General features: G+C 29.7%; 1 protein-coding gene across 8 annotated transcripts in view; it reads right to left on the minus strand.

Annotated features, from left to right (window-relative positions):
* Positions 1-531: 531 nt before the first annotated feature.
* Coq2 (ubiquinone biosynthesis protein COQ2, mitochondrial) overlaps positions 532-11360 on the minus strand; it is a 13922-nt gene continuing 3093 nt past the window's right edge. For 2 of the 8 annotated variants that reach the window (XM_088196923.1, XM_088196924.1), the window contains exons 2-7: positions 5118-5591; positions 2493-2668; positions 2287-2434; positions 2031-2224; positions 1031-1219; positions 532-961 (exon numbers count right to left, since the gene is read on the minus strand). In XM_088196923.1, coding sequence (XP_088053049.1) covers positions 785-961; positions 1031-1219; positions 2031-2224; positions 2287-2434; positions 2493-2668; positions 5118-5544 — 1311 coding nt within the window. In that variant the 5' untranslated portion in view covers positions 5545-5591 and the 3' untranslated portion in view covers positions 532-784. Of the gene's footprint in view, positions 962-1030; positions 1220-2030; positions 2225-2286; positions 2435-2492; positions 2669-5117; positions 5592-5776; positions 6157-11360 lie in introns of those variants that run through there. The other 6 variants (XM_088196929.1, XM_088196927.1, XM_088196925.1 and 3 more) reach the window with 6 other exon arrangements.

Raw genomic sequence — 11360 nt, forward strand, 5'->3', positions numbered from 1 at the left:
TTGACTGATTCTGCATTTTATGATATACAAAATTATTTGAGTGATGAACATATTGACCAATGTTTATGATTATTCCTTTCATCGTATAATCCTGACTTCAAAAATGTTTCCAAATCTAGACAGATCAACAATCTCTTTGATAATATTTTATTTAATGTAATATTTATTTACTGTTTCCATTTTTTTAATTGTTATTTTTATCTACTGAAATGCTTAATAAGCATTCTTTATTTCTGAGTACAAAAAATATTATTTACTCTTTGAATATTGGTAGATTGCGATGATATTTTTATAAGAAGATCACCACTACTAAAAGGTTAAGCAACCTTGATCTAGCGCTACTCAATCTGGAGTACCACAGAGGTCCAATTTAGGTCCGCTCCTGTTCATTAAAAGTGTTAATTGTTCGTTTCCAATTAATATATACTTAATAATTGGATGGAAGTTTCTTGATTTCATCTAATCATTTCAATATGTACTTTGTAGTAAGATCAAAGAGTACAATTTCTAGTAGCAATAAAATAAGCAAAAAACGTGATGAATTTAAAATTTATTCCAACTCTTTTACAATTTTTTTTTAATATAATTAAATAATGGCGAATAGGATAGAAACAATATAAAAACAAATCACATTTTATTAACCTACACAAAAATAACAATAATATATATTTGGTTGTTTTGCAATACGTACACTTGGCTGTCAACAGCACAAAGGGCAAGAAAGTTACTAAGGTATGACTAGTAAGAACATTAACCAGCAATACACCAAATTCATAATTAATTACTATACAACTTCTTCAATGATAACGTTTTGTCCCTTGACTACAGTGCCTTTTACATACTCTTTGAGAGTATCCCATTTTCCTAATATTATACCTAAGAATATGAAAAGACCAACTTTACTGTTGGATATAAACTTTGACGAGCAATCTTCTGGATTATCAGGTTTTAAAGTCCAAATCTGTAAAAATATTTACATTTAGTATTATCTTATAATATTGTATTTGTATATTTATATCAAAAATATTACTTGTCTAGCTATATGTGTTCCGACAACACCGAGAGATGCATAATATGGCCATTGCATCTCGGTGAAGGCTCCAACAGTTCCTAATCCCGCCATAACTCCGACTCCGTTCGCCCAAAGCCATGATTTAGTATTTTCGTTAAACTTCAAAGCAGTCGACTTAATACCAATCATCATATCATCTTTCTTATCCTATAAAAAAAATGGTTTTCCCTTATAATGAGTTCATTTATACACATTTTTTAATTTGTAAGTATACACCTGGGAATGAGTTAATTTTATGTATTTTTTTATAATTATTTATTATTATTTTATATTGAATTTATAAAAAAATCAGTAATTCTCAACGTATTATTGCTTTGATTTGTTTAACTACTTTTTTGTATTAGTGTTTTTATAATTTATTTCATCACTTTTCTATTATTAAATTTCGTTAATTAATTTTACATATTTTTTATATACTATATTCATTTATTTCGTACTCTTTAAATTATTACTATTAATTTCTATAAAAATCATTTACATTAAATCAAATTTATTATATAAATATAATGTTTTTTATCAGCAATACCGCTCAAAGGATTAAAAATATAGTACACATGGGTATAATAATCTCTCCATAAAATAAATTTCATACAAAAACCAACAAAAAAGAACAGGTTTAATGAATACTCACGATACGATATATGCTGATAACTAAATCAATTAATTTATATCCTTGATTATTATATATAACAAAAAAGAGAAAAAAGTAGATTATGATAATCAAATTATTAATATAGTAAAGAAAGACATTAGTGCACACAATATGTAAATTTAAAACATTAACGTAAAACAACATTCAAATTGGATTGATAACAAAAAAAACAATCTAAAACCTATTCAAAACAAGCAACAATTCAATTAACAGTGATATATAGAGAATATATAATTTGTTTAATTCGAACTATTGTTGTGTAGAATGTGCATTTCTCTAAAATATTTCAATTGAGTTTATACATACTTGATGTGCATAAATGGTATCGTACAACAAAGTCCAGCAAATTCCAGCAGCATAAAGAGGTAGACAAATGAAAGGATCGAACGATCCCCTCACAGCAGTCCAGCCGAGCAAAGCACCCCAATTAAATGTCAAACCCAACACTAACTGTGGATAATCAGTTATTCGTTTGGCTAACGGATATAGCACAACTAAACCTAAAATAAGATAACATATCATATAAAGTGCATCTCAATAAGATAGCGATTAAGCAACTTACCCATGCTAGATGCGCCCAAAATCACGCTGTACCAATTGAGCTGGAAAAGAATGGCCAAACCGACGCTGAGTTGCGCCCCTAAGAACAGGGTGGCTTTCTTCATGCTTATTTGTCCGCTGACCAAAGGCCGGGATTTCGTTCTGGCCACCTGATTGGCACTTTATTAAACTGTTTTCAAAGATAACTCCATTTTATAAGATTTATACTTTGCCATCGATGTCTCGGTCCCACATATCGTTTATGGTACATCCAGCACCTCTCATTACAAAGGCACCAGTGAGGAATAGCCCTAAATTCTTCATCACAAAGCCGAGCGATGCTAAATGAGGGTCGGCCGCTAGCATTATGGACCATCCTCCGGGCCAAAAGAGTAACCATGTACCTTAAAAAATAGCATTTATTATTATTCAATAACTATCAATGTGTAAAGTATGAAGTTAGCTGCAAGTGAAATATTAAATATATATATAAACTATTTTAATACTTTTTGATGTTCATAAACATATATTAAACCATTAAGATTCTGAATAAAAAATCATGAAAATGGGTACAATATTAAATTTAAAATTAATAGAATTATTAGATTAATTATAAAGTTTAAACTGTATTGTAAAAAATGAAAAAGCATTTGCTGTAAGACGATAAAAATTAACATTTGAATTGTTTTAACTTATTAAACCGAGTTCATGTGAAGAAAGCAGCTACCCACTAGTCGACCGATTCGACGCTATTTTGCGGGCTATTGCCACCTGAATAATATCAGTTTTTAACCAAAGTGTCATACATTCACCCATGTCTCCGATTCAAATTATAAGTATTGTATATAAATTAGTCTGTTTCAACCATCTGTACAATTTAGTGCCATAAAATAAAAAAAATTGAAATAATATTTTTTTTAGGAAATAATTTAATTTAGCTAATTTTCAAACCTAACTCTAAAAAATTATGGGGTGGGCGATACCGACATTACCGAAAATAATACTATAAATTAAAGAGTATGAAATAAATGAACATAACAAAAAATATTTTATTTTAATTTTATAAAAAAACATTGAGAACCTTTGAATTGATATGATAATATATAAAAAAGATGTGAAATAAATTAACGAAATTTAATAATAGAAAAGTGTTTAACCGCCCTACCTTTGGGTTCTTATTCAAAAAGTAGGTAAAAAAAACATTGGGTTTTTTCCATAAGATTTCACAATAACAATACTTGTTTACAATATAACAGAATAAAATACGCAATACTCATTTATGATCCTTTTTTGTATCCTTTGCAAGTCAGAGGTTCTCAACAAAAGATGTTGCCGAATATTTTTTATAATTCCCATACGAACGTATCACGTACGTTCGAGTGGGTAGGGCGGTTAAATAAATTATTAAAACATACTAATACAAAAATATATATTAGGTAATCCCGGAATTAATGTCGTTTTTTTAATAGGCAACTTTGGCTTAGTATTTTTGGGTCCGATGAGCAGTGAAGATGTGCGTTGTAATTTTTTTCTTCTCTGTGATCCTTTGCCTTTCTTTTAAACAAAAAAAAACTTTTCTATCCCATTTACAAACAATGGCAGAGACGTGTCCTTCGGAAACACATTTAAGAAACTGTATGCTGTTTTCGTTTCATTCAAAAAAAACTGCGACAGAAGCAACAGAATGCATTTATGACATTTACGATGATATACTGGACAAAAGAAAGTGCCAAAGTGGGTTCAAAAAATTTCCAACGGGCAATCTCGATTTGAAGGACGAGCTTCGAAGTGGACGGCCCAGTCTAGTGGATAGTCCAGCTCTAAAGGCGGAAATCGAAGCAAATCCGATTATGACCATTGATGAATTATCGAAGAAAGTCGGCACATCACGGTCGAACACCCATCGTTATCTTGAGAAACTGCGAAAAGTTAAAAAATAAGGTATCTCGGTTCCTCACGCGCTCACCGACGCAACAAAGCTCAACGCCTCAACACATGCAAAATACTGCAAGAAAATCAACATTTTACCCCGTTTCTCCATGACTTTATCACCAGAGACGAAAAATGTGTTCTTTATCATGATATAAAAAAATAGAAACAATGGTTAAATCGAGGTCAAACCCCAATTCCAACACCAAAACCAGGACTACATCCTCGGAAAGCATTATTGTCTGTGTGGTGGGATTCGAAAGGTGTAATTTATTATGATGTTTTAAAACAAGGGCAAACTGTTACTGCAGCCCTCTATTGTGAACAGATGGACAAATTAAATACGACGTTACAAAAAATTAGACCTGCTCTTGTGAATAAAAGTAATGTCATTCTTCAACATGATAACGCCCAGCCGCATGTTGCCGATATTACCCGTAAAAAAATCCAGGACCTTAGCTGGGATGTTTTATTGCATCCACCCTATTCTCTGGACTTGGTACCGAGCAAATTTCACTTATTTCGCTTTTTAGAAACGCAATTAGGGAACAAAAAATTCGACAATTCGACAAAAACTGAAATCGGGTCTTTCGGAGTTCTTCGAATCTAAACCAAAAGCCTTTTATGAATAAGGAATTTTAGATCTAGTAACAAGATGGCAAAGAGTCGTAGATAACACTAGAAATAACTTTGTATTAAAAAAATATTAAATAATTGAAAAAAAAAATAAGTTTGAGTTTTAATAAAAAACGACATTAATTCCGGGATTACCTAATATTATAATTGACTATAAATGCAATATAATATAATAATAAATAAATAACAACAAAAATATTTATGAAAAAATTAGCTCACTATTCAAAGGGTTAAGACGGTGGATTTTGTGTCCTGTATCGGGTTTAAAAATAATATTTTAGAACTCACCAATAGGTTTATCTATCCTCATCAGTTTCACGTACGGTTCAATATTAGCCAATATCTCCTTGTATTTATGTTTTAAAGTGATGTCAATGCCGGTATCTTTTTGTACATGCTTATCTATAGCCTTCGAAATTTTACCCAATGGTACTACGCTTGGGTACAATTTGGAATTTTGACACAATTCTGAATTCTGGAATGCTACGACGACTTTCTGTCGTTTTGGATTGCCGCTGTTCGAATTGTATCTTATGGTTTCAAGATTATAATATTTACAGGCGCACGGCGCCGTCCATTTTCTAAAAGTGCTATATTTATGCACAGCTTTTTGAAATATTGGCGATTTGGCATGACTAGATAGGGTATTTTTGCCTATATTCAAAACTTCAACCGACACTCGTGGCAAGAGTATCTTTCCACTACAGTTGAACATTTTGAATTAATATGCAGGTAATTTATGGCGAACTCGGTTCCATCGTTCTGAAAAAAATACAATTGCAATCGTTATTTACAAATAATATTGATGACGTCAAGCAATAAAAAAATAACGAATTTATAAAAATAATTTGAATAAATTAAATGCTCGGATCAGCTACAAAACATTGAATAAATTATAAAACTAATCCTTTCGTATTTTTTTAAACAGCAGTAAAAGCATATATTACTTTTTATGGCCAAATCAAAACATGTTTTATCACGTACTCAAAGAAAATAATAAATATATATTAAAACGTTTTTTGCCCAAAATTTTATATTGCCGCGAATGGTTATTCTAACCTATAAACTGACAAAGTCCACGATTAATTCAAGTCATTACAAACCCAAAATTCACAATAAAAAACAATTTATCATTGAAATGTGCACATTATAACATGCACAAATCAATACTTAACATCGAAAATTCAGTACTTTGGCAAATATACAAAAACATGACGTAAAGTTTTTTTTTATTTTGGTCGTAATACACAATACGCACGACCATCGATAGTGTTTTATTACATAACTAAAACTTATTAGAGGTCAGTCACAAAACGACCTTGTAAACGAGTTTTATTAAGGCGTATATTTTGCGATAAAGGTAAAAAGGCTAGTAAACATCCGCCGCATAAATAAAAACATATTTACTGATTTTAAATTCATATGACGTTAATACTTTTACAGGGAATTAAAATTATACATTTATTATAATTAGCTAATAGAATTCAATTTGTGAGAGAATTGTTTTGCTAAAATTAAACTGTATTCCTTAAATAAATGATTATATGCCCTTATAAGCTGAATCAGAGTTAGGGCAAGGCGAGCGAGGTAACCGCCTTGAGCCCCCGCGTAAAGTTTTTTTACTTTTACATATATGTTTTCATCCAAGAAAAAAACATACCTTATATTCAATTCAAAAATATTTTAAAAATTGTTATTAAATATTTTTAATTAATGGGTTAAAATGGTTTTTATTTATTTCGCGATATTTACTTTTGGTACTACGGTCAGTGGTAGCCATAAGATTTTTATCTTTTTTTTTCGAGTTTTATGTTTCGCAAAATATACATTATTGACATAACGCTATTTTATGTGTTTGTTAAGAATGTTGGGGCTACGCTCAGGAACCATAGGTTACGAACTCTCCACTGCGTTTGGCCCAAAGCTACGAAAGCGGCCGACAACGTTTTGCTACATAAATACGTTTTGAAATTTAAAACTTAGTTTTTTATCGCTATGCGTGTGTTTATTCCCTAAACATCCATTCATTCATTCAAAACTCATTGGTTTCTAAGCGTGGCGCCGACATTCATAACAAGTATCTTATTTTATTGTAAAATAAAATAAAAAAAATACATTTAAAAATAATCTGGAGTTAATTTTTACCAAGTTTTTTTTAGATGGGAGGGGGCGTACTTGATTTTTGCCTTCCGGCCCTGCTTTTAAGATATCAAAAAGTTATACAGTAAAAATTAGAAAATATGTTTATGTTAATTTGATATTAACTACATAATTTATATTAAAAATAATTTAATTTTGAATAAAAACAGCTTTGCAAAAAAATAAGAAAATATTAAAAATATACTAGGGTTATTCGAAATTGATCAAGGTATAACAATGTTTGAACGCTCAAAGTGTTTCATTACTGAAAGATATTTTGATTTTTCCTATTATAATAACAGAGCCAGCCCTTGCTTATTTAGCACCTTCCATATATTTTTAATCCATTGCATATAAATTATTTCAATATTAATTACCTTTCGCGATTAATAAATATTTTAAAATGTATACTAATTTTAATTAACTATGTACATAGTGACTGTTTCTCGTATTTAAATTTTTCAATAAATCAATCATTTTAGAACTAAAAGCAAAAGAAACAGTGGCGAAAGCAATTGTATACCACATAATAACGATATAAAAGTGTGCATAGTAGAGCGACGAGGTGCAGAGAGTATACATGCTATATATAGTATTAATTATTAGTCTTATTAATGCTAAGGTCAATCTTTATTAATGATAAGGCTATCATCGAGTCGCTTTACTATTAAGGAAATTCTTTTTAAGCTTATGCTCTGATTTAAATTACAATTATATTATTAAATTTCAAAGCAATCGAATTTTTAAACATTATATTTTTTGGACATTTTCCTTTAGCTCAAAATTTCTGATAATTTTATTTGTATATTTATTATATACTTGCTAATAGTAAAGTATACATTTATAAAATTCGTAGTAAAAATAAAATGGATTATTTGATTGATATAAAATTACTATACATCTGGGAAATATTAAGATAGAAATAAAAACTACATAAAAAATACATCACTAATTATTTTTGTAATGATACTTTTAAAAATTGTTTCAGATTTTATGTTTTTCCTTCAGCTTCGACAGATATTTTGGAATTTAATTGTATGTGATAACAAATATATTTAACAGCAATAAAGATTGTTTTTAAATTAATTATTATATTCGAATTAGTAAACAACCAAGAAACAGTGACCCTGACATTATATAGATTATAGACTCTAACGACATAAATTTCAAAAGGCTATACGATAATTAGCAATTTTGTATTGAAATGTATGCGTTGTAAGTTTAAATTATGTACTTGTAAAAAACTGCTATTGTTCTATCTTTTTTCATATATAATAAACTACTCTTAAATTATTTGTATTAGATTTGTATTGGCAGTCCTTTTGTAAGTCCTAACTTTCCTAATAACAAAAAGTCAATTATTTTGAATAAACAAGAATAACTAGGTACTAATTGACCATCTAATAATGATGCATTATTAGAATAAACAACTGCTAAGAATAGTGCGTTGATGTATTACAAAATCAGTTAACGTAACATTCATTAATCATTTTTGGTGGTCATGGTACATTCGTTCGTTAATAAAATATTTGAGTTCCACAATGAATAACCTGTTACTTGAAAAATTACAGTAGTTACAAAATTCAACTTTAAAGTTAAAATTTAAGAAAGTTGCCTCCTTACACGTATGTATGTCTGGACACAGTTTTGATTTTATATGTAAGAGTTTGTATGATCAAGGTTTATCATGAACCTTGTATACTTTAATTGCACACTCGAACCGACGTATTTATTTTTTTAATTTAAACTATTGTGAATTTCCATTACAAAAATCAAAGATAAACTTACTATGCAATAAAAAACATACAATGATCAAACTTCGCACTTACGAACATTTCGAAGTGCGAATTATTTAATACAATACAATTGTACAGTAAAAATAAATTTTGCAGATATTTTGACATCGTGTATGTATATTAATGAGAAATTATCAGATAATATGCAATAAAAAATATTATTCAAAAGTTGATCATTGAAGGTGATCCAGTAAGAAAAATTAAAGTAATTATTTGCAATATTATACATATGTACATATCTCACAGTAATACAGTGGCAATGTAGCAAAGAATAATATAAAAATATATTTAGTAATTAAATTTCAATCTTAGATTTGGTTTACCAAAACTAAGATTAAACTGGAAGATGATTTTTTCACAAAATAATACAAATAGTAATATTTTTATTAAATTAATATTATGGTTACGAAATTTACCTTTTAGGTGAAGTTCAACAACATTCAGTTGCCATTAACAGTTTTGTGAAAACCGGTTTAACAAATGGTACAAAAATTCTTCCCTTTATTCAAAAGACGGCCAGACTTTTTAATTAAATAATTCATTAAACATTTGTAAATAATTACACGATTAATTTACTATTTAATTGTTAAATTATGTTAATTTACTATTTAATTGTTAAATTATGTATTGTAGGTAGATAGCTTTACCTGTTGGAAGTTAACTTTAAAAATATTCATTCATAAGATATGCTTCAAAGTGGAATTTTTAGCTTGGCGTACTATAAAAAAAATAATATTAGTCAATGATTTATTGCCGCCTGTATATTGCCGAATTTTAAACCAGTTATCTTCGTTAAAAACGCAAAACATGTATTTTATGTTTATACATATGATTTAACACTGATCCAGTGGTTTTTAAGCTTCCGCAGTATTTAAAAATCTTCAAATTTCTCTATTATTTTAGGAAATAGCCTTGAAAAACGTGTTATGCTATAGATCGTAAACCTTTTTTTACTTCACGTGTTATATTAGCTTTTTATATAAATAAATATGCGATTTTGATTAATTAGTTCAAATTTCGAGGTTCCTCGGGTTGTGTAACATATTTTTTTAATTGAGTGTATCTATTAATCATTATAACTTTGCATCAGAACTTTGAATGATACAGATTCATGATTTCCAATATTGTATATTCCAAGTCGGTAGCGAAGTGGCAGTTATGTTCTTAAGTTTGATGTAAGACATGGAAGTAATAAAGTTCTGATTCATATACCGTTGAGGAATAAAAGTAATACCTCGTCCAATTTAAAATGAATTTGTAGCAAAGCTAAAATATTTATTTTTGTCTAATACAACTTATTTTACTAATGTACATGTGGCATTAATCTGACGACAGTGGTTAGACTATGTAGTATAAAATTTGGAGTTGCACGACTTGAACGCTACCTGCCTTGCTAACTATATCTGAGGCTAACCTTTCTTGGTAAAGTAGGATCCAACGGTTTTAGTGCGAATTCCTTTACTTCGGCATTATTAATACCGCTGATGGGTTTCGAATGGAAATATGTAACTCATAACAAGGCTTAGAGTCTTAGTAACATAGATAATCACAAATCTATTCTATGTTGATACAACTAATGTAAAGAAAACGACTCCCTACAGTTTTTAAATCAATTAAATATGATATGTGTGAGTTGTAAAAAAGGGTCATTGGAAAGTCATATTATGTATAGTCATGATTCAAATTTTTGATTTTTACTATCATTGAAGAAAGGACAATAAAAATTAGGTTGTAAGCAGCAGTGGCGTAGCTATGGGGGACGAGGGGGGCGGGCCGCCCCGGGCGGCACTTGTTTGGGGGTGGCATATTCGCGATGGGATCGCTGAATGCACTAAAACATATATAAATCCACAAATAGCAGGAGCTTAATAATAACCAATTTATTATTTTAAGAAATGCTGATTTTATGACCCTGCAAAAAATGTATGGGGTAGTAGCAATTTGAAGGATCCCCCTGGGCGGCACATACCCTAGCTACGCCACTGGCAAGCAGCAATTATTTTTAAATATTTATTTGCCATTTTATTAGTTTTTACAGATAAACGAATTTTATTAGGGGGTTTGTATAAATTTCAGCGATATAAAAAGTTTGTGAAAATTTTCGAAAATTTTGTTTGTGCTAATTTTCGCGCTAAAAAATAAAAAAAAAATTGTTTGAAAATTTTCGCGCTACGCAGCCTAATGTACAGTACTGTGAATAAGTCTTCGAACGGTCACCTAGAAAATACGCGCCGTATTTTTTAAATTTATTATCACGCCGATCCTTTTTTGTCGGGGTTGTTTATTCAATGGAGGAGTCATAAAATTATAATTGACGTTTCTACAACGTTCATGGGTTGAAAAACAATTAAGAGAGTCGGCAATAGTTTAATTGTCACAAAATTCGGTATATTTAAAACAAATAGAATTTGAAATACCGTCGTTTTGGTAATAAATACCGCCGAATTTGAAATACTGCCACAGTAGTCTTTATAGTGCTATTGACCTGTGAATGTGACAGAAAAGGGACCGGCGCGCCTGTAATTTTAAAAAATACCACTCGGCGCATATTTTGTAGGTGACCGTTCGAAGACATATTCACAGTACTGTACATTAG

The sequence above is a fragment of the Plectrocnemia conspersa genome, unplaced genomic scaffold (assembly GCF_051122295.1).
Source record: "Plectrocnemia conspersa isolate PC_06_02 unplaced genomic scaffold, ASM5112229v1 ptg000011l, whole genome shotgun sequence".
Lineage (NCBI taxonomy): Eukaryota > Metazoa > Arthropoda > Insecta > Trichoptera > Polycentropodidae > Plectrocnemia > Plectrocnemia conspersa.